Consider the following 24549-nt stretch of genomic DNA (forward strand, 5'->3'; position numbering starts at 1 on the left):
TCTGCAAGGGACAGACAGCAAGCTGCTGATGGACAGGCGTCAATTTTGTCTGGCTCATCTCCATGGAAGCGTTTGAGCAGCAATTACAGTCTTTTACCTGGTGATCGCTGCTGTCACATTCTGTCTGCTCATCTGTCCCCACAGATAAGGGACAGGGAGGTTTTGTGAGAGAACAAAATACATTTCTGTTTAACGTACAGACTGCAGACATGTTTGTGAATAAGGACCGGGCTATGACTAAATAAATCGAGTAGGCCTGATCTTCTTTTATTGTTTTTTGGCCACTTTTCTGGCCTTTATATTTGACATTGCACTGCACCACCTACAGTGCAGGCTGCAATAACACAATGCATTCTGATTCCCCTCTATAATCTATATCTCTACATACAGTACAGGCCAAAAGTTTGGACACACCTTCTCATTCAATGCGTTTTCTTTATTTTCATGACTATTTACATTGTAGATTCTCACTGAAGGCATCAAAACTATGAATGAACACATGTGGAGTTATGTACTTAACAAAAAAAGGTGAAATAACTGAAAACATGTTTTATATTCTAGTTTCTTCAAAATAGCCACCCTTTGCTCTGATTACTGCTTTGCACACTCTTGGCATTCTCTCCATGAGCTTCAAGAGGTAGTCACCTGAAATGGTTTCCAACAGTCTTGAAGGAGTTCCCAGAGGTGTTTAGCACTTGTTGGCCCCTTTGCCTTCACTCTGCAGTCCAGCTCACCCCAAACCATCTCCATTGGGTTCAGGTCCGGTGACTGTGGAGGCCAGGTCATCTGCCGCAGCACTCCATCACTCTCCTTCTTGGTCAAATAGCCCTTACACAGCCTGGAGGTGTGTTTGGGGTCATTGTCCTGTTGAAAAATAAATGATCGTCCAACTAAACGCAAACCGGATGGGATGGCATGTCGCTGCAGGATGCTGTGGTAGCCATGCATCACACCTCCTCCTCCATGCTTCACAGTGGGAACCAGGCATGTGGAATCCATCCGTTCACCTTTTCTGCGTCTCACAAAGACACGGCGGTTGGAACCAAAGATCTCAAATTTGGACTCATCAGACCAAAGCACAGATTTCCACTGGTCTAATGTCCATTCCTTGTGTTTCTTGGCCCAAACAAATCTCTTCTGCTTGTTGCCTCTCCTTAGCAGTGGTTTCCTAGCAGCTATTTGACCATGAAGGCCTGATTCGCGCAGTCTCCTCTTAACAGTTGTTCTAGAGATGGGTCTGCTGCTAGAACTCTGTGTGGCATTCATCTGGTCTCTGATCTGAGCTGCTGTTAACTTGCGATTTCTGAGGCTGGTGACTCGGATGAACTTATCCTCAGAAGCAGAGGTGACTCTTGGTCTTCCTTTCCTGGGTCGGTCCTCATGTGTGCCAGTTTCGTTGTAGCGCTTGATGGTTTTTGCGACTCCACTTGGGGACACATTTAAAGTTTTTGCAATTTTCCGGACTGACTGACCCTCATTTCTTAAAGTAATGATGGCCACTCGTTTTTCTTTAGTTAGCTGATTGGTTCTTGCCATAATATGAATTTTAACAGTTGTCCAATAGGGCTGTCGGCTGTGTATTAACCTGACTTCTGCACAACACAACTGATGGTCCCAACCCTATTGATAAAGCAAGAAATTCCACTAATTAACCCTGATAAGGCACACCTGTGAAGTGGAAACCATTTCAGGTGACTACCTCTTGAAGCTCATGGAGAGAATGCCAAGAGTGTGCAAAGCAGTAATCAGAGCAAAGGGTGGCTATTTTGAAGAAACTAGAATATAAAACATGTTTTCAGTTATTTCACCTTTTTTGTTAAGTACATAACTCCACATGTGTTCATTCATAGTTTTGATGCCTTCAGTGAGAATCTACAATGTAAATAGTCATGAAAATAAAGAAAACGCATTGAATGAGAAGGTGTGTCCAAACTTTTGGCCTGTACTGTATGTCTGTATCATGATGTTGAATATTATTTCTGGCCCACATGATTCAAGTAGAGTTTCAACAAGCCTTTTTTTCTCGTTGGCCATTGAAAAAAAGCCTACAACATCAAGTCCCTATTGCAGCGAATTGTAGGCAATCAAAACAGTAAAGTATGCTTTAGTTTGCACCCCAAGCAGACTCTCTAGAAGTCTGCAGAAAATCCACTTTAGGCCCCTTGTGGACTGGATGTATCTTGGATTCAGAGCCCTCAGCACTCTCAAACTACCCGGGAACATGCTCGCAACGTCCGTGTGGCGAAGTTCAGAGATCAGCCTGCTGTTCATGTTTGGAGCCTAAATCTAGAGAAACATTCTGGTGTATTTTCTGCTGTTGTTGTTGGACAGCTGTGCACAGAGGAAACTTTAGAAACAAGTTACTGTTCCTTTCTTTATTTTCAGACGTGACATCTAAAAACAGACATTTCTTTAGATTTCTGAGATCTAAAAAGTATAAAAACTGTGTCTTTGACAAACCTTTAAGTGTCAGCATTCGGAGAGTCATCCTCTGGAGGTGTGATAATTATATTTAGGCAAGGCAGCTTTATTTGTTTCACACTTGTCATACAGCGGGCAAATCGAAGTGCTTTACAGAGCAATAAAATATAAAACATATTAAAGGATACAGATTTACAATAAAAGAGTAAAGAGGAAAAAAGATATAAAGGGTTAATGACTAAATGATTTACAATTTTAAATGAATCTCCATCAGAAATAGCAAAAGTGCAGACAAGAGGTGCAAAGGTTAAAATGATTTAAAATTGAGTTTAAAAACAAGTTTGTGGTCGTTACAGGGTGGAGCAGGCAGTGTGACAAACGAATGTCTCTTCTTTATCTAAAATGAACCAGAGATGGAAAACAAAGTGTTGAACTGTTCAACAAAACCGTTTTGTAATTAATTATTTGTTACTTTGACTGAAGCAGGACGGAGTGTAGCTATGAAGAGGAGGTCGTGGTTATCATGTCGGTGCGTTCCAGAGCTCTCTGAAGCAGATGATAAACCATCAGAGGTTGGATCAGGTTGAGTTGCCAGATCCTATCGTCTAATCCTCCACTTCTCCTCTCTCTCAACACTCTTTTTTTAGCTCTTTTACTGTCTCCAACTTCTCTTTTTATTTCTCTACCTGCCTCTCTCAGTCCGTCTCTCCCTCCTCTCCCGTCCCCTCTCCTCCCGTCTTATCAGTGAGAGTGTAGACAGACAGTGTTATCAGTATTGTGTGTGTGTGCGCTTGTTTTGACCACAGACAATAGTGGTTACTGTCTGTCTGTCTGCCTATCTGTCCATCACACACTGGGAGCACAGATGCTCATCACTCCATCATTCGTTCGTCAGATCGCTCTGTCTCCACCGTCTGCTGCTTGTTTACATCCCAAAGTACCGTCCACCTCTCTGTCTCTGTCCCTGTCTGTCTCCGTCTCCGTCTCCATCTCCATCTCTGTCTCTGTCTCTGTCTCCATCTCTGTCTCTGTCTCTGTCCGTCTCCATCTCTGTCTCTGTCTCTGTCTGTCTCCATCACCGTCTCTGTCTCTGTCCCTGTCACTGTCTCTGTGATCAGGGAATGGAAGGACAGAGTAGTCTCGCCTTTAACTCACCATCAGAGGTAGTAACAGCGCCGTAACGGTAACAGCAGTGGTGGGTCCAACAGCAGTGACATCACGGGGTTTCTGAGACACAAACCTGCAGAAAGAGAAGTGTTTTTGGTGAAGAACTAAACACTTGAAATGTTTGGCCTGTGTGTGTGTGTGTGTGTGTGTGTGTGTGTGTGTGTGTGTGTGTGTGTGTTGGTGATGTCAGATAGTGTAAGCTGGTGTCCGACAATTTGTAGTGGTTAGGTGAACTCCCTGAAACCCTTCATACGCCCCTGCAGTGTGTGTGTGTGTGTGTGTGTGTGTGTGTCTGCAGGTGTTTGGCAGCAGGATGTGCAACAGCTGAAAGGAACTTAAACGAGACGCATATTTAGATATTTGGACCTCAACACTCGAGTGTCTTTGCACGCGTGTGTGTGTGTGTGTGTGTGTGTGCTTTTCTAAGAGAAACACTGAATCTGTTACAGTGGCTCCATTATTGAGGAAATGTGTAAGTGTGTGTGTGTGTGTGTGTGTGTGTATGATCATGAGTGTTTGCGGGTGTGTTATTGAGTAATAGTGTGTAAGACTTCCAGAGTGTGTGTGTACTGTGCCTGTCCATGTAACTGTATCCATGGGTGTGTGTGTATGTGTGTGTGTATACGCACGTGTGTGTGTGTGTGTGTGTGTGTGTGTGTGTGTGTGTGTGTGTGTGACTATTAGTCATCCTACACCAGGAAATGGGCTCTGTGATTCCAGCCGTCGTTAAACTGAGATCCTAATTGGCTCTTTAATTAAGACACGGAAACACGGGGCCTGAACACACACACACACACACACACACACACACACACACACACACAGCCATGTATAACACATTAATTTGACCCCAACATGAACCTTTCCTCTGTTTTCTTTACTTCTTTCTCTCCTTCTCTCTGTTCCTGTGAACTCCTCTCACTCTGTGTCCTTCTCTCTGTTCGTCCGAGTCGTGCTGGGCGGTCTGACCAAAAAATTTGTGTCGAGGTATTTTTTAAGATTCTGGCTGTTTCACCATATATCCCAATATTTCTTTATGTTTCGTTTTTTTTTGCATGACTGAGTTTTTATAGAGGTGTATAGTGTTTTATTCTGCAGTCAGGACGACATTAAATTCCTGTTAAACATTTTAATGTCATCATAAACACTGAAGGCTGTGATTCCTGTTGGGTTGCTTTGGCCCCACAGAGTCATCATCAGTCATGAAGCAATCAGAGTGTTTTTAATTTAAAAAATTAAAAATTATTCTGCAAACTGCATCTTTATATTTATCTCTCTGTTTCTCGCTGATTGTCTTTCTCTTCTTCTTCCACTCGTCCCCTCATCCTCCAGAGAACGAGGGATGTGTCCTGCCACGTTGCTTTCTGCCAAACAGACTGCTGTCATTTTCCACTGACACAGATAGTACACCCCTCTGTGTGTGTGTGTGTGTGTGTGTGTGTGTGTGTGTGTGTGTGTATGTGTGTGTGTTCTCATATGGCTGTGTTTGTGTGTGGCTTGGAGTTCATCCATGCTGCTTGCTGTGGCTAACTGAGCAGGAAACATCTAATCTGTCGGCTCTGTGGAGCACACACACACACACACACACACACACACACACACACACACACACACACTGAGCTTTGTTTCCCGCATGTGTCATTTTATCCGAGGATAAAACTCTGGCACCGAATCATTTTGCAGCCGTGTTGACTTTTACTACTACACTACTTTACTTTGACTTGACAGGAGCTCATTAATGGTTTTGGCTGCACACTTACAGTATGTCTCTCACTGACTCCTCTCTGATATCTAACCTGCTCTCACCACTGATCCAACATGTTCTGCACAAGTGCTTTGCTGTTTGCTGCCATCAAAATTCAACGTAGCTGTGACACAATTAGAAACATGAACATCAAAATCATCTCGACCACAGCCCAAACAGTGTTCGGATACACTGCAGCGTTCCAAATTTATGGCAGCCCCTTTTACACTGCCTGTACAAGGCAGGAATATCATGTCATTATTTCACCTTGCTGTGCTGTATATAAGGCACAATCTTGGAATCAGGGACAGAGTGGTCTCGCCTTAAAGTCACCACGGTGCATAGTAACAGCACCAAAATTATGTCTGTATAAATGGGGCAGCCGACAGGACGGGACTATGGGCAGGATGGGTGTGATGTTTTGACAAAGTGTTATGCGTGCAACCCAGCGTGGGAGATTTAAAAAGTACTGTAGCTGCTAGCAGTTAGCAGCTAACTCACAGGAAAAGAACAGCAGCTGAAAGTGTCCACAAACAATGAAAACAGTGAGGTCCAGGAGCTCCTTACCCTCCGAGCAGAGGACGAGATCAGCCGCCATATAACAGGGACACTAAATGATTGTTATTGACATGTGATGTCATTATTGTTTACAAAGCACTGCCAACATGTACAGTACAGGCCAAAAGTTTGGACACACCTTCTCATTCAATGTATTTTCTTTATTTTCATGACTATTTACATTGTAGATTCTCACTGAAGGCATCAAAACTATGAATGAACACATGTGGAGTTATGTACTTAACAAAAAAAGGTGAAATAACTGAAAACATGTTTTATATTCTAGTTTCTTCAAAATAGCCACCCTTTGCTCTGATTACTGCTTTGCACACTCTTGGCATTCTCTCATGAGCTTCAAGAGGTAGTCACCTGAAATGGTTTCCACTTCACAGGTGTGCCTTATCAGGGTTAATTAGTGGAATTTCTTGCTTTATCAATGGGGTTGGGACCATCAGTTGTGTTGTGCAGAAGTCAGGTTAATACACAGCCGACAGCCCTATTGGACAACTGTTAAAATTCATATTATGGCAAGAACCAATCAGCTAACTAAAGAAAAACGAGTGGCCATCATTACTTTAAGAAATGAGGGTCAGTCAGTCCGGAAAATTGCAAAAACTTTAAATGTGTCCCCAAGTGGAGTCGCAAAAACCATCAAGCGCTACAACGAAACTGGCACACATGAGGACCGACCCAGGAAAGGAAGACCAAGAGTCACCTCTGCTTCTGAGGATAAGTTCATCCGAGTCACCAGCCTCAGAAATGGCAAGTTAACAGCAGCTCAGATCAGAGACCAGATGAATGCCACACAGAGTTCTAGCAGCAGACCCATCTCTAGAACAACTGTTAAGAGGAGACTGCGCTAATCAGGCCTTCATGGTCAAATAGCTGCTAGGAAACCACTGCTAAGGAGAGGCAACAAGCAGAAGAGATTTGTTTGGGCCAAGAAACACAAGGAATGGACATTAGACCAGTGGAAATCTGTGCTTTGGTCTGATGAGTCCAAATTTGAGATCTTTGGTTCCAACCGCCGTGTCTTTGTGAGACGCAGAAAAGGTGAACGGATGGATTCCACATGCCTGGTTCCCACTGTGAAGCATGGAGGAGGAGGTGTGATGGTGTGGGGTGTTTTGCTGGTGACACTGTTGGGGATTTATTCAAAATTGAAGGCACACTGAACCAGCATGGCTACCACAGCATCCTGCAGCGACATGCCATCCCATCCGGTTTGCGTTTAGCTGGACGATCATTTATTTTTCAACAGGACAATGACCCCAAACACACCTCCAGGCTGTGTAAGGGCTATTTGACCAAGAAGGAGAGTGATGGAGTGCTGCGGCAGATGACCTGGCCTCCACAGTCACCGGACCTGAACCCAATGGAGATGGTTTGGGGTGAGCTGGACCGCAGAGTGAAGGCAAAGGGGCCAACAAGTGCTAAACACCTCTGGGAACTCCTTCAAGACTGTTGGAAAACCATTTCAGGTGACTACCTCTTGAAGCTCATGGAGAGAATGCCAAGAGTGTGCAAAGCAGTAATCAGAGCAAAGGGTGGCTATTTTGAAGAAACTAGAATATAAAACATGTTTTCAGTTATTTCACCTTTTTGTTAAGTACATAACTCCACATGTGTTCATTCATAGTTTTGATGCCTTCAGTGAGAATCTACAATGTAAATAGTCATGAAAATAAAGAAAACGCATTGAATGAGAAGGTGTGTCCAAACTTTTGGCCTGTACTGTATGTTGTGTGTCACATTAGAGGCTGATACTGTTGTGTTACATGTCATGCCTCTTTTGATTTCATGATGTCATCATGCTGTCTAAAATCACACACTGGAGCCACATGATGCCGCTGTCGTTTTGTTCTGTGTAAAAATGCAAAGAGGGCATGAAGAGGGGACTTTGTAGCGGCTCTATAGCGCCATCTCTGCGTAAAAAGAGCTACTGACACAGCTTTCACATCAAATGCACAAGTGTGACCTTGAGCAAAGTCATTTTTTTTTAGTGGTGAGAACATCTGTGTTCTCCTGCACAGCTGAACAAGCCATAGAGGCTTTTTATTCAAACAGGTTTTGTGGGCAAAGATTTATAAATCTGACATTTTGTATGAAATATGCTGACCTCCATGAAGCATGTTCAGCAGTACTCCAGCAGATTACAGCAGGTGGAAATTGTGAAAGCGACAGTTTCACTGAATACTCCCAAACATGGTGGAAAAATCACAGAGGATGGAGGTTAAAAAACAGACACTGATTATTGAGAGTCAGGCCGCAGGATGGTGATGCTTTTTATAATGTTGGTGAGGGTGCATCAGATTTACAGCAGGGCCAGTTCATGGTGTCTAGCAGTGAGGACTGCAGATTGCAACCAGCTGAACTTCTCCTGGTTAGAATTCCTTCAGTGTTCATTGAGCAGAAGCTGAATTATCCACAGAGGTCTCTTCCTCTCAGAAACAAACAGTCAAGGGAGTTAAAACCAGTAAAAACCTGTCTCCATCTAGAGCCAGTGTTTGGTTTGTCTGCTCTGGGCTACTGTAGAAACATGGCGGTGCAGCATGGCAATCTCTGTAAGCAGGGACCTGCTCCCTATGTGGATAGAAACAGATCTTATTTTCAGGTGACTTTACACAAAAGATAAAAGGCTGATTGTATTCAATTATTACATTTAAAATTCATTTAAACTATGTTAAATGTCTTGTTTGCTACATGTTCTTTACTGCACCTGGATTCATGAGTAACAACATTTCATTGACTGGATGCAGAATAACAGAATGACAACAATAAATTAAACTGAATTTATATTTCTGCCAATATATCCTCCTAAATTCTCCTCACTGGCCGGTTTGAGTAAAACATGCAAACGTTTGAAGCTTATCAGACCTTAACATATACATACTGCAGCAGTATGTTATCAATCATCAGTCAATCAAACTTTATTTATATAACGCCTTTCATACATCAAAAATGCAACCCCAAAGCGATCACAAAGGATTTTACAACTGTGGAAAGTTATTCCAGCAGCAATCATTTTATCCTCTGTCTAGACAGTCAGGAGGTTAACAGCAGAACAATGATTTTTATGTTACAAGTAATCTTGGAGGAAGACTTTTTTTAACTGAGCCCTCTGCGTCGTGCTGTGCCAACACAGAGTTCACACTGAGATAATGAGGAGGCTGCGTTTCTTCATCAGTACAAAACACAGGACTTTGACTTCAGATATGAGTCCTGCATCTTGTGTGTGGTGAAGTATAGACCACTAAATCAACTTCAGCTTCAAGATTGTTTTTTGTCATTTCCACAAACAGATCTGGAAACAAAATGCCGTTTCCATAGCCCAAGGTGTGAACACAAACACACACAGTACAGGATATTACATGGTACGGACAAACACACAGGACAAAAAGATAAAAGAAAAGTACCGTTACAGAAGAAGAGAGCAGGATCAAACAGTGTGGGTTTTTGTCAGTCAGTACGGTGAGACAGTTTGTGTGGACAATATGGATATAGATATAAATGATGGTGTACAACTGAATTATAAGACCTACAGGAGAATCAGTACATAGGGATGGGCATTTTAAGGAACTTCCATATTCGAGTGCTCTCAAAAAAACCATCTAACACAAGAATAGTTTTGTAAATTGGCCGTCAGCAGTAAAATCAGGCACCTCTCTGTTGCTGCCGCTAACGTTACATCTCTTAGACGCAGCACTGAAGGACCATCTCCTGAGCAGCTCACCCCACAGTCCGTAGCACAAGCAGCAGCAGCAGCACCAAAAGAGTTTGACTCTGTTGTTAAACCTGTTAATAAGCTTTGGCTAACGTTAGCCGTCTGATGCTAACAGTGATCATGGACTTTCCACGTCCACATATGGCGTCCAAGGTACCCTGGGTGTGTTGGTTGTTGACGTTCTGGGACGCCGTGTCAACTTCAGCCTGTTACATGCATTGTCTGTTTTCAAAATACACTTCTGTTTTCACAGGAAATGTACAGTTTGATACAGTCTCTTTCAGAATAAAAGCACTATGTCAGTACAACACTGCAAATTAACTTTTTTTTCCCTTCTACAACACACGCATGTGATTGGGTTTAGAGGAAAAAACGGGTTGGGCTTTACAATCTCATGCCTCCTGGGTGAAAGTCGATGGTTGTGTGACCCACCGGCCCTCCTACCCGCCATACTTGGACTTCTGCTGCCTTAACTTGTGTTGTTCCACTGCGTTTCACCCTGACGCCCCTGGCTACCGTCAAACATAACGATGACTGACTGCACATCATGCCAACATGAAAGAATGGCTTTTGTCGTTGGTGTCTGACGCTGAAAGTCACGGACCAAGTGCCCGATTACATCGACTTAACCAGGTTAACCAGGTGCTTTGAGCTTCCAAAAGATAACCTTTAAAATGCTAACCATGCTTTAGCAGCCAGGAGCAGATTCAGCAGGGAAAAGTATGAAAATATTGGCAGTAAACATTTGCAGATGTCTTAACACAGGTTTTCTTTATTATATTAACGACAAATGTAATCCAGGTGGCATTATGTTTCTTCAAAACACATTTCTGTTTTAACTTTGTGGTAAATAGTTATTATTTTTAGGAATTAGTCTGTGTCAGAGTTCTCAGTCTGGAAAATATTGACTCAGTTCAGCCTGGAAGTCAGAAACTGGTCCGATCAGCACGTCAGGAGTCGAACACACTGAGATCCTGGGTGGCACTGGTGCTATCGCCACAGTCTTGTTATTAACGGTTTCATTTATTGCAGCTCTGATGCTCTTTGATGAAATGTTTTTGCAGTGATTTGAGCCATGTGAGAAACAAATGTGAACACACAGCAACAAACTTTCTTCAGACCGTTCTGCGTTCTGATTGGTTCTGTTGTAGTTACCAAACCTCAGGCAGTCTGTCAGCTAAAATTACTTCATTTAAACCACAACCACATCGTTAGCACATGTGTGCGCTCAATCATGCATTTCCATAGATAAGGGTGACTGTGATTTTTGTTTGTGTTTCTCAGTACAGTTCTTGTGGGTTTGGTGCGTGTGTGTGTGTGTGTGTGTGTGTGTGTGTGTGTGTGTGTGTGTGTGTGCACACGCACATCTCAGTGCATCTGTGTGTGAGTATACAAACATGACTGGTGGTCTGTGTGTGGTTTGTAACTCCAGGAATAATGTCTGTTGGTCTCTGTGTTTGGGATGGATGGATGGATGGATGGATGGATGGATGAATGGATGGATGGAATATAAAACTGTTAAAGGACCGTACAAGTCTAAAACAACAGTGTGACAAAGTTGTGTTCGCTGAGGCTCTGTGACGTGACTCTGTGTCCGTGGGATGTTAACCAGGTTTACGTGTGCAAAACACAGTAAAATGTTCCTTTATGTGTGTTGAATAAAGTCCTGACTTTATTGTAGACACGTCAGGAGGTCGCGACCTCTTCAGCTTCTGCTGCAGGTTGTTTAAGGTCACCGTCAGTTCAGCTGCTGGTGAACCAATGTTAGCACACGAGGTAGCAACCCATGAGCAAACTCAGGTTCACCAAATGTGCATGTACTTCTACCACCAGTCTGTGTGTGTGTGTGTGTGTGTGTGTGTGTGTGTGTGTGTGTGTCCAGGCTAAATGTGTCTTTGTGTTCTCTCAGCTGGCATCAATCAGAGTGTGTGTGGAGCTGAGCTGCTGCCAACAATGGAGCCCTTCACTGGACCTGGAGCCTTTTATCAATACACACACACACTTTCAGAGACCCCGAGGGGAGGGTGGTTGGGGTCGTGTGTGTGTGTGTGTGTCTTGATGGCAATGAAGCTCATATGGGTGTGTGTGTGTGTGTGTGTGTGTGTGTGTGTGTGTTGCATGGTAGAAATTGTGTATGATGATATCAAGAATTCATGTAGTTCTGGATTTTCTGTAGCTGTTTCATATTTCTGCCTTTGTGAGGACCAGTCCAGGGTTTCCCACGTGTTCATTCATTTGTGGCGTCCCGCCACGATTAAAACATCTGCCGCCACATTTAGATGTATATTTTTGGACTTGGATTGTTGATTAGTTGTGCCATGGGAATATATATACTGCTGGGTTATTATTTGCTCCACAGATGGAGGGCACAGATGGAGCAGCCAAACAGAACATGCAGTGACAGTGAATCTTAACCATTCGTTGCAGTGGGTCTGAAGTTTGTTTCACTCATGAACAGTTGCTCCTCTCATCCATTGATCTGATCTGATCAGCTCTGACCAGATCAACAGATCAATTATCCACCCCGCAACTCAAAACTCTACAAACTGTTCCTAAAAGAAATAACAAGAATTCTTCCTGCGTTGCTTTTACGTGCGTGAAAAAGCGTCCAGATTTAGAGAGGAAACACAGACTGATTCAAAGAAACAGAGGCAGGCTGAAAGTTAGCACAACCACCATATGAGGAGAATTAACGTTAAATTAGGGGTATGGTGGAGTTAGATATGTGCTGTGGTGGTCAAGGTTAGATTCAGGGGCAAGGGAAAGTGTTAAAGACAAAGTTCACCGCAAAATCAAAACTGCACATTTTTCCTCGTACCTGTGGTGCTCTTCATCAGTCCAGATAGGTTTGGTGTGAGGTGCAGAGTGTTGGAGATATCAGCCGCAGAGATGTCTGCCCTCTCTACAATATAATGGAACAAGAAGGCACTCGGCCTGTGGTGCTCAAAGCGCCAAAAAAGTACATTTGAAAAACTCAGCAGAATGTGTCTTTCCAGAAATCATGACCCGGTTACTCAAGATAATCCACAGAGCTTACTGTCAACAGTTTCATGTAGGAACTATTTTCTTTCTCCAAACTACACCTGCCACTGTATCACTGTGCAGAAGGTCCACAATACTGGAGAGAAGGAAGCTCACACCAAAACTATCCAGGCTGATAAACAGCACTACAGGTCAGAGGAAAGATATGGAGTTTTGATTCTGGGGTGAACTGTCCCTTTAACTCTACGAGTGTCCCACATTTACAGAAGCAGAGTCTTTATTTGTAAGGATTATGGGTTCAGTGATTGATGTGTGACAGGGTACCCACAGATGACCTCAGCCATGTCTGAGAGCAGGGGACTTATTGAGGTTACCACGGAAACAAAAGGAAGTGAACTGGGGTGTCAGCTGCGACTGTTTGTGTGAGGCTCTAAGAGGAGGCGCTCGTTCTCATATACCTGTATGTTTGTAGTTTAGTGTTACACAAATCAAAAAGGCTTACTTTGGCAATTGCTGCTTAACCCCGACACACACACACACACACACACACACACACACACACCACTTAAGAGTCCTCCATCTCTGTTTTCGCAGTATCAGATGGCGAGCACTGAATCCATTTGTCAAACAAACTGCTGGCGTACGTTGGCGCTCAGGCCTGCACATCACTCATTTATCTGAACACACACTAGTCCATTAGTCCCAGATCTGCTTTCACCTCTTCTTTTTCTCTCTGTCTGCTCATCTCTCCTCCTCCTCCTCCTTCATCTCCTGTTTCCCTCCTCCTCTTCGTCCGGCGTGTCCTTTCTTGTTCTCCTCGTCACCATCCGTCTCCCTCTGTCATCACTCGTTCGCACCGCTCCTCTCATCTCCACTCCTCTGTTGTTGTAATGATGGAGGGATGGAGGGACTGACCCCTGGCTGGAGGTCAGAGTTCACCTGGTCCCACCTCACTGGCTCTGTGTTAAACCCCTGTGAGCTGTGAACTTCAGTAAAACCCAGAAGAACTTAAGCTCCACTTGTGCTGCTTTTTCCCTCCTTTTCATTTCAAAGCGTGTATTCAGTTTCTGTTTGCTCTCCTCCGTCTTTCTCAACTCTGCAGTTTTTGGAAAAACACAGGTCAGAGCGTGAAAATGCTGCAGTTTGTAAGTGGAAGCTGACCAATGTAAGGGAAGTCCTCAGAGCTCACGGTGTGGAGTGAGCCGTTTATTTGAACTCTCCGGTGTTGGGTCCTTTTGGTTCAGTTTGTTTTCTCTGTTTAAAAGAAGCAAATCTCGAATTTAACTGAACAGCCTGAGAATAAGATTCAGCAGCTCCTGAGGAGAGACGCTGTGCAGTTTGAGCCAACCTGTTTAATCCTAAAACTACTGGAAACAACCCTAAAACTAAAGGGATTATGGATAGAAGGACATTTTATTGTTAAAATGTGTAAAAGATAATTTGAAGAAAGTCTTCATTAAAAATATTCAGAGCCTGTTGTCTTGAAAGGTTGTTATGAAAAATGTCTACAGAAACTTCTCATTCCTCTCATGCAGCGTAATTCACGTACCTCCCTGACACTGAGCCGTGTACTGAGTTTGTTGCAGACGTTTAGTTTCCCCTCTAGAAGTATATTTACTGATTTATTATCAGAGCTAGGATTTTTCAGAGCACACTGAGCACACAGCTCAGCAGCTGAGAGATGAATTATGCTGCAGCTTTGTATGGATGTTCCCATACGTTTGACACATGACGTCACTCTGAGTATCAGGTGGAATCAGTTGTAACTGCGATGAATCAAGACAAATGCAGCTGTAAACAATAATTCCCATGTATCACAACTCGTGTCTTATTTTGTAGTTTTGCCTGAATATGTAAATATAATTTATACATATTTAAAACTGTACTCACACAAACCAAAAAAAACACAAACAGGCTGTTAATAATAATCCACACTGTACGTTGTGAAGATCCATCTGAGTTGTCTCAGGTGTGCTGTCTTTGGATTTACCTCCACATTAAGGTGTTTAGATAAGTGACTCTCAAAGTGTGGTCTGAAAGAAGTTTTCAGATTCATTAAATTATCATAGCACCAAAAAAACCAACAATGAAAAAACTTTTAGTTATTTCTTTTATAGTTTTATGGTTCTAAACTAACAAAACTGTAACTATTTTCTTGCGCTGGTGCCAAATCTGGTGTGGGACCAGATGCCATGTGGCCCTACGACCATCTTGTTCTTCACAATAAAGATAAAATTATTCACACTGGGATTCTTTGTTGTACTTTGAATGTAAATAAGGTGTCAGGGTGCACTGGAAATCATCAAATAGCTTGTTTAGAATAAAAAAGTGCCAGAGGACGATCCTCCAGACCCCCCAACAGAGATCCATGTTAATCCCTGAATGTCTTTGAATCCTAGAAACATCCTTGAACCATATATGGATTACTGAAGGGGCCAACCAGGCACAGACCCAGGGGCCCAAAGTGACAGGGGCCGCCCTGGGCTTCACCTGCAAAATGTCACTCACATGAACACGTACTGACCAGGAAGAGATGCAAAAAGACTTCAGAGAGATGCAAAGCAACTGAAGAAAGACACAAACTGTGTAAGGAGTCGTGAGGTTTAGTGTTGAAGTTCTGTCTGTGGTGACTGGACGTGTTTTAAGAACATCATCTTTCGATGAAGTTTTTCAGGGGGAATTCAGACGAATGTAACTGAGAGTAAGTCAGACACCTGACAGAGTGCACTGTGACAGTAATGGAGGAGCTGTAGACTTGATGCTCATCAAAGTGTTTACACAGGTTGTGCAGTCGACACTGAGTCCTCTGGGATAAATGGGTGTGTTGTAAAGACTCAGACTCTGAGAACCAGAAGATGATTTGTATCAAAGGAACATATTTTGTTTGTAATACGTTTAGTGATTAACGCTTTGTTCTTATGAAATGAGGGAACATGTGCAGCGTTCCTTTGAGTCTTTAATCAAAATGTCCTCGAGGGAAAGTTCCTCAGAATTCTCACACTTTATTTTTAAGGGATGAAGATGGTCGACGTCATACATTGAGCTGCATCTTCAAGTTCTTCTAATCCTTGATTCTTCCTGCTGAGAACACCTGTTTCAACTTATTGAAACTCTCAGAAAAAGATGTACAGGAGCAGAGAACGGCTGTCGTCTTTCCTCTGCAGAACAGGGACTTCCCAGGTGTTAAAAACACCATGAGTTGGCGTCTTTACTTCCCTGATAGGATGTAATTCTCCTCTCATGAACAAGTTTCAGCACTTATTCTGCTCCTGGAGTGGAGATTGTTTGTTCACTTTTGTTACCAAGATCAGGATCAACTTTTAGGAGAACGTCAGAGTATCTACAGTTCTGTGAACACCGAGCAAAATTGTCGAGAATGTTCATGTGATATTGTCGAGTGGAGACTGTCTTTAGTCTGAGTGGTTTTGAACAGGATTCATGTCAGTGCTCCAGGGTATCCACTCGGGGCGTCACAATTTTGATTCTAAATCAAAAGTTGATCGTAATGAGCTTTCAGTTTTGATACTCAGAGTCGAAAGATGGCATCAGTTTTTTTCAGGAACAACAGGGCCCTCCAACTGTGTTGTGACATTATGTAGTTACAGATTCCCCAGTTTAGATCAATATTTAAGTTTGAATCAAGTTTGATTTTACATTTTCGCTATCAGTTTCTCTTTAAAGTACGACCCTGACTCAAAAAAAAGTTTGGACACTTTGTAAATTGTTAATAAAAACAGAATGAAGTGATTTGTAAATCCTTTTTGTCGAAATATTACTTCTTTTCGAAAATATACTTATTACTAAATTAAACTGGTTATTTTCTAAGAAGAAAAGTCACAGATTCAGACCAGAGTCAGGCAGCATGGTATAAAAATGAACACAGTGTGCACAGACAATGTTGAGGTGACATGAATATACATTTTAGCAGGACCGAAGTAACATAACACGGCACTAACAAGATTATGGGTGATATTGTTACATTTACAGTGTCACATAATGCTTGTGTTAACCACAGACCTTATTTCAGGCATCTAACCAAAAACCCATTCAAAAGACCCACTGAGTTTGACACGAGGGAACAGGGAGTGATAAAGTGCAAACTCGTTTTCTGGGTCTGAGGACTCATTCCCTGTATAGCTTTCACTTTGCACTTTACTTTCCTGAGGGGTCAAAGGTCACAGGCATCCAGTGTTGAGATTCTCTGAATCTTTTAATGATATTTTGGGATGTAGATGTGATATCCATAAACTCTTTGCAGTTGTGCGTTTAGAAGTGTTGTTCTTAAACTGTTGTTCTGTTTGCTGACACAGGTTTTTACAAAGTGATTGTGAATGACAAAGCCTTACGAGGCTCCTTTCATACCTAATAATGATACTTCAGTTTGTCACCTGTTTACCTGTGGAATGTTCCAGGTGTTTTTTGTGTGTCTCACAACTTTCCCAGTCTTCTGTCGCCTGTCTCAACTTCATATGGAACATGTTGCAGCATCTAATTCAGGATGAGTGTGTATATCTTTGTACTTTATTTATGTTAAATGTAGGTCCCTAAAAGGTTCACAAATCACAGCATTTAATTTTTATTTGTGTTTTACACTGCGTCTGAGAGTTCTGTGTTTTTTCAACTTATACCGTCCAGGTCATGTTGTTATCACCTGACTGTGGTGGTGATTTGTGTGATTATTAGAACAGACACTCACTGACTCCTCCCTCTTCCAGGTGATAGCGCTGGCGGAGGCTGCGGAGGAGAACCGGGCGCTGCTGGAGGAGGCGTTTGTCCGTCTGCGGAGCGCCACACACCTGTTGGTGCTGCTGCTGTCGCTGTGGCAGGGCCTGACCCCCGACCAGACGGCCATCCTGGAGGCCACGCTGTTGCCGCTGCTGCAGGACACACCACAGCTGGTGCGCACACACACACACACACACACACACACACACACACACACACACAGGGGGCCATTAAGACGTCACTGTCTGTCCATCCATCTGCAGCCGGCTCAGTAAACACAGCCACCGCTTAAACACACACACTCTGAAAACTTTTAAAATACATTAAGTACTTCTGGTCCCTGAGGAATACACACACACACACACACACACACACACTCACTTTCTGCCACTCAGCACTCACCTGTCAGCTCAGAGTGTGTTCTGTGGTACCTGTTTATGAGTTAGGCATTAAAACTGTGTGTGTGTGTGTGTGTGTGTGTGTGTGTGTGCGTGTGTTCGTGCACGCGCCTGTCTGTGTGTGTTTGAACAGACAGTAATACACACACACAAGAGGGTGAAGGTCACAATAGGCCTCAGTGTGAACAGATGACATGTTGCTCTTTAATCAGCCTCTGAGTCACACTGTGAGCTTTGTGTGTGTGTGTGTGTATTTGTAACTTTGTGCATGTGTTTGTGTTGTGTGTGTGTATTTGCTGCAGGGACTCAGCACCGACGTGTTGACAGAGTTCCTCCACTTGCTGCAATCAGACCACGAAAGATTTCTCACCCCATAGAGACTCTGAGAGTGTGTGTGTGTGTGTGTGTGTGTGTGTGTCTGAGTGAGTTTTTCCATAGCTCTGATCAATCCCCTGAATCTCTCATTACCACTAAGTCTATTTCCAGCCCCACACACACACTTACACACAAACATCTGCGTCTTCATAAACAACAGCACATAAAATATATTTCTTACAGTACACACACACACACACACACACACACACACACACACACACACAGATCATAGACAGGAATAGGTTCAGAGGGTCAGTTGATGAGCCTCGGGGGACAGTGTACATCAGTGTGTGTGTCTGTGTTATTTTAAATGGGATTAATGGCATTAGGTGAATTATCAGTAATCAGGGTCACGTCCACAACATTAAAACAAACAGGTGCTCTGATGAGCTATTTTCAGAAACACTACCCGACACACAGCCATGACTACACACTGAGAGAGGCTGACACACGTTTATCAACCTGTCAGCACTTTTTATTCTTTTACTTGGTTCATTAAAGGGTCTCTGGTTTATTATAACGTGGAGCTCTGAGAGTTTTGACCATAAATCATGCTAACGTTGGCCTCAGAGTGTTCTCTGACATGTGTCCCATGTTCACGTTTAATCAGGCTCACAGGTTAAAATCAGGAAGAACAAATGTACATGCAGTCATAATTCCATGTTTTCACTCCCCTGTCTCTGCGTCCCATTTTTCACACACTCTTAACTCTTCTGCATGAAACGCAGAAACACTGAGACACGTAACAGGACACCACATGACCTCAGACCGACATGTCATCTGTCACATTAGCCCAGATTATGTGATTATCCAGCTGAGCAACAAAGAACTTTAGAAATTTCAGAAATGTGCAGCGGTCCATCAGAAAACAAGGTGAGGTTTTCTTTCATCCAGAAACATGATTTAGACGAGAGGAGTTCCTCTGACAGCAGCTGGATACACCCCCGACTCCTTATCTGGAGGAGAAACACAGAAATGTGTAGAAGGAGGAGGTCAGAGCGCAGAGAGAGGAGAAGACATTCTTGCTGTCTGTGCTAAAAGAGGTGGACTGAGGGAAGAGGAGGAGGAGGAGTGGTAGAGGAAATGCATCTGTGTGGCATCGAACTAAACGTCTCATTTAGTTGCAGCCAACCAGAACACCTCTTCCTCCTCCTGCTCTTCGTCTTGCATTCCTTCTCCCTACCTCCTCCCTCCTGGTCGTCCTCTTCTTCCTCTCACCTCTCACCCCTTGCACCTCTCTTCCTCTTTCTTGCCTCCTCCTGCTTTCTCCTCCTCCACCCCACCACCCTCCCCTTTCTCTGCTTCTCTTACTGCTCTTCACTTCTCTATTTAATTTTCTCTCCAACTGCTCCTCTTCATCAGCCTTCTTATCTGTTTCTGCTCCACCCTCCTCTTACTCCTCCCCTCTCTTCCTCACCTCTGCTCCTGCACTTCTTTCCTGTCTTCTCCTCCTCTCCTGCCTTATCTTGTTTTACATTTGTCTCGTCGTCTCCCTTCTCTCTGAGCTGTCCATCCTCCTCTCTGTCTCACCCTCATTAACCATATTTAAATCTCTCACTTTTGCAGTATACTTTCACCTCCCTGTATCTCTTCTTCTCCCCCTTGTTCTCCTGCTTTCCCTCCTCCTCTTCCTCCTCTTTTTGTGAACCTCCCTCCTTGTCCCTCTGTCTGTCCCTCTTTGTCTCTTTTTCCATCTGTCACTCAGCTCTTGAACAGGGTTGCTGACGCTGTCTGTCTGCCTGCTATTCTTGCGTGACCCCCATGTTCTCCCGCCCTCTGTTTACTTTACCAGAATCCATCATGCAGCCGTACAGCCCGCCTCGCACCGACTTCCTGTACCGAAACCAAAAATGTCTGCACAGTACCTGAAAATGTTTCTTTGGGCCTGTGCCACTGCAGAACTCACTACAGTGCTGTAAAGAGCATTTTTAGAAAGTGTTCTTTACAGTCAGACGGTGCTCTGAGCTTTACGGTGATGTAAAGAACCATTGAAGAGAGAGTGAAACGTCTGTAGTCGGCAGAACTGAAGGATTTTTTCGGAGCCACACAGGGTCAGTATTGTGTTTCACCAGGTGTTGTTTTTATATGAAACACATCAGATGGATTTTTGACTCAGTTTGGCTCCATATGACCCAACTTTACAAGAACTTCCTCCAGACTCAGCCCAGTGTTCCAAATAATGTCCTCATTGGACAGTTGTGTCCCTGTAAGGCTGCGTTCAGACTGACTGTGGCTCTGCATGAAAATCATGAAGCCCTCATCATTCATTTAGATGGAGTCAGTCTGGCAGGGCAGCGGGGTGCCCACACAGAGGGCTTCGACCAAAAACAGCAGGGTCAGTGCCACATCTGGCGAGACTCTGCATTGGACAGTCAGATGCACGCAAGCTCACATATCATGGTGATTACACTGTATTTCTGTGGTTGACCTGCAATTGTTGTGACAGAAAATAAAATAGTCACCATCATAGTAACGTTCCAGAGTTGTAAAATGCTGTCTGAGTCTTACAAAACATTCTGTTGTGTTTGTGGCGTCTGTTGTGTCTTATGATGCAACAACACAGGGTTGATATCAGTCTGAATGCCTGCTGAGTGTTTTAGAAGCCGAGCCTCATGGCCAAAATACACAGGGCACCGACGGGACACATCACGTAGGCGGAGCGAAGCCAGGTATTTACCTTCTATACAGACTCTGCAGTGTGTGGTTGCTGCCAGCTTCACTGTGTGTGTACAGAGTTTTACCAAGTGATAGTGCAGTTGGTTGTGCAGGGTTTGGAAGCAGAGACTATATTAACTAGTACAGAATTAATTAACTGGATTATTTTAACAACAAGATGCATCGATTGATTTATTTTAATGTGAAACGTAGAGCCGAGCTCAGAGAAAGAAAAATAGACCAGCCATGTACAATTAATGTTGAGCAGTGCAGTGTCTGCACAGGCAAATGCAACTTCCGTGGTCAGTGTAGCAGCTGCAGTTGCTCTGCTGTGGTTATACGGCATGACCACAGTCTTTTCATAGCCTTCACTATACCATAGTTACCATGCACAAATATTGTGAAACAGCCTGGTCTCACCTCCAGGGCGTCAAAATACGCTGCTTGGGCAACAGGCACATGACTCTGACCCTGGAGACTCGTGTTTGAGGCAAACAAACGACAACGTTGGTGTAGCGTTTGTGTCACTCAAAGACAGTTGTTCTTTGGCGACCCACCACTGCCTTTCCAGCCATGTTTGTGCTGCCAAAGCTGGGTATTTTCTAATAATATCCACAATCCTTTCCTAACCATAACCAAGTAGTTTTGCTGCCCAAACCTGACCGCTGACCCTTTGTGCATCTCCAAAAGCAAACGTCTGCCAACAATGTCATTATAATAACAACGGGGCTTCTGCCAAAATGGCAAAATATGACGAGCAGGGATGAGGTCTTGTTTGGAATTTGCAGAAAGCAAGATTTAACAAAAAAAAAAAACATTGGCATCAAACATAATCAGGGGTTTTGCAGGGATATCCAGTATTAATGTCTCTGTATGGGAGGAGGGTTGATTCAACAGATGTATTCCACCCTTATTCCTTCTGTCCTCCTTCCCATTAATCTTTGTCTCAATGTGCCTTCATCCCCTCTCTTCTGGGGCATTTTGGCACTAAACCATACGGAGAATAAAACACTACACTGCGTATTAATAATGTAATGAAAGAACTGTCACCCCAAAGACATCCTGAATCAGCTGTTTCAGACCAGTGACACTTAATTTCATAAAGTCACTGCTGGCTTCATTTTGGTCACATTTAACAACACAAACAGAAAATTAATAATTATTGCACAAGCTGAACTAGATGTTTAAAGTATTAGTGATGTGGAACAATGGGGTTATTAAATCTGTTCATATTTTGAATTAAACTCACCACAGTGCACTTTACATCTCCTCCCATGCTGCTGCCGTTCGTTCACATCACTGGTCTCTTTAGAGCGTATTAAGACTTGTGATTGTCTGTAAGTAAGCATTTACAGTAATTGGTGGTGTTTAAAGTTGATTATACCCAGAAGTTGGACAGTGAAAGAAAGTGTAACCGTTGAATGCTGAGCGGTGCCAAATCCAGCTTTTCAGATTGTTTTTCAGAAAAAGGAATCCGCTGATTTGGTCAAAGGGAAGTGATTGTGTGGAGGATTTTGTCTCCCTGGAGACTGACTGTACAACATTGTTCTCACAGAATCATAACTCTGGCTTCTCAAATGACTTTCCCAGTCAGGATGAGGATGTCAGGACTGAGGGATTGCTGTCTGAACCTTTACCCGTCTCTTTGGGAGTCCTCCAAGGTTGTGTGCTGGGCCCGGGAACATTTTATCCACGGCCATCCAGTAATGTTGCAATCACACCTGGGATTTCCCTCATGTCCAGCCCAATATTCCTGATGCGGTTTGTAGACCGTTAAAGGACCAGAGGCTCACCAGACTTAACAAGAGAAAGAAACATTTTAAGTGTGTATGTCTTTATGACAACAGTGACACAGTGAAGGTACTCAGGTCGATCAGTTACAGACAGTAACAGCCTGAAGTACAATTATGTGTTAAGAGTTTAACTGAGAACTGATCCAGAGAAACTTCCCATTAGAGATCACCAGAACAGTAGAGCTTTAAGTTCAGTGTGTCATACCAAGTGTGCTCTGTGTCTCAGTAATGGTTTGCCATTATCTTCATTACTTACTCTCAGCACCTGATGAATGAAATGAACTTGGAACTTCGCTCTTTGAACGCATGATAAAACTTGACAAAACAAGCCTTTTACTCCTAAGACAAACTTTGCTCAGTATTAAATTAAATGTGCATCAACCCAAAGTCTTCACTCTCTAAAAAGTGGAACATGTTGACGAACACAACCTGCTTTAGTCTTCAAAGATGGGTGAAGAAAACAATCCCTCTCTTGTTTCTGCGAACAGGAAACAAACTTCTCTCCAATCTCAGCATTAGTGGGAACTTTGTCTTAATTTATCACTCTGGCCTCGGCCCAAACCCGCTCTGCTCCACCTTTCTTTGCTTCCTTTCTTCTCGTTCGGGAGGATGAATGTCTGCAGTTCAGGTCTGAAGACATTTAATTTTCCTCCGCAGCATGTGGAACGTATGTGTCAGCGTGTCCGCGTGCATGAGCACGCCAAGTTTCCACAGAAACCTGCAGTTATGTTGTTCCAACTATTTGATAACCTGGTGAGGTATTGTGGGAAGAATAGGTCATCCTCCTCCCATCTCTCCTCCTCCTCATCCTCATCCTCCTCCTCCTTCTCATTTTCTCTCCTTCCAGTACCCCCACCACCACCACTGCCATCTCTTTTCTTATCTCCGCTCCTCCGTCGTCTCTCCACTCGTTTTTTTTTCTGTCTACCCTACTCTTTATCATCATCTCATCTCCTCGACCTTCTACAGCCCTCCTTCTTTCTCTTTCTCTTTCTCCGTCTGTCTCTGTGTCTCTCTGGGTCTCTGTCTTTCTCTCTGTGTCTCTTTCTCTGTCTCCGTCTGTGTCTCTCTGTCATCATCATTACAGGGTTGATTACCTTTCATTATGGCTCATTAGGGGCCTATCAGCATGGCGGCAGGCAGGGGGAGGATGGGGGAGGGGGAGGCGAAGAGGGGAGAGTGGGAGGCTACCTGTCAACACACCCTCACACACACACACACACACAGACTCGGACTCACCCATCCTAAGTCATTCATTCAGGCTGGTTATGGGTTCAGGGCTTTGCACAGTGTTGGAATTCCACCACAGGTTACTGAGTACATGCTGCAGAATGTAATTTGTAATGTATTTCAATAGATTACTTAAACTAAATAAAGTATTCTAAAAACTTTGGATTACTTTTGGAACCAACCTGTCCTCACTGCGACCTCGTCACATGTCCACGTTTGGTCATGGACTTTCCACGTCCACATATGGCGTCCAAGGTACCCTGGGTGTGTTGGTTGTTGACGTTCTGGGACGCCGTGTCAACTTCAGCCTGTTACATGCATTGTCTGTTTTCAAAATACACTTCTGTTTTCACAGGAAATGTACAGTTTGCATACAGTCTCTTTCAGAATAAAAGGGTTATGTTGGTACAACAGCGCGAATTACCGCTTTTTCAAAATGCAGGTTTTTTTTCTTCCTTCAACAACAAACACACGTGATTACCTTTAGGAAGAAAGAGCAGAGTTTGGCGTTACAATCAAGGGAAGTGAAGACCAGCCTCCTGGTGGAAAGTCGGTGGTTGTTTGACCCGTCCACCCTATTTGGACTTTTGCTGTCTTTACATTTGTTTTTGTCCCGTCTCGTTCCCCCCTGACGCCGCCAACTGAAATGGTGGCTTCTTTTTCATCAGTGTCTGACGCCAGAAGTCACTGACCAAGCGCCCGATTTTGACAACTTTGGATTGAGACCGAGTTGTTGGAATATTTTAAAATCATCTTGCTAAGCTGTCTGGATCT

The 24549-nt window shown here is 43.6% G+C and overlaps 2 protein-coding genes across 3 annotated transcripts in view; one reads left to right on the top strand and one right to left on the bottom strand.

Moving 5' to 3' along the window:
• LOC125892608 (cathepsin S-like) overlaps positions 1 to 24549 on the bottom strand; it is an 853108-nt gene that overhangs the window by 684272 nt on the left and 144287 nt on the right. The window lies entirely within an intron of this gene.
• Positions 1 to 24549, top strand: part of bbs9 (Bardet-Biedl syndrome 9) — a 244923-nt gene that overhangs the window by 126563 nt on the left and 93811 nt on the right. For both annotated transcript variants that reach the window (XM_049582619.1, XM_049582620.1), the window contains exon 19: positions 17312 to 17494. In XM_049582619.1, coding sequence (XP_049438576.1) covers positions 17312 to 17494 — 183 coding nt within the window. The remainder of the gene's footprint in view (positions 1 to 17311; positions 17495 to 24549) is intronic.

The sequence above is a fragment of the Epinephelus fuscoguttatus genome, linkage group LG8 (assembly GCF_011397635.1).
Source record: "Epinephelus fuscoguttatus linkage group LG8, E.fuscoguttatus.final_Chr_v1".
Taxonomy (NCBI): domain Eukaryota; kingdom Metazoa; phylum Chordata; class Actinopteri; order Perciformes; family Serranidae; genus Epinephelus; species Epinephelus fuscoguttatus.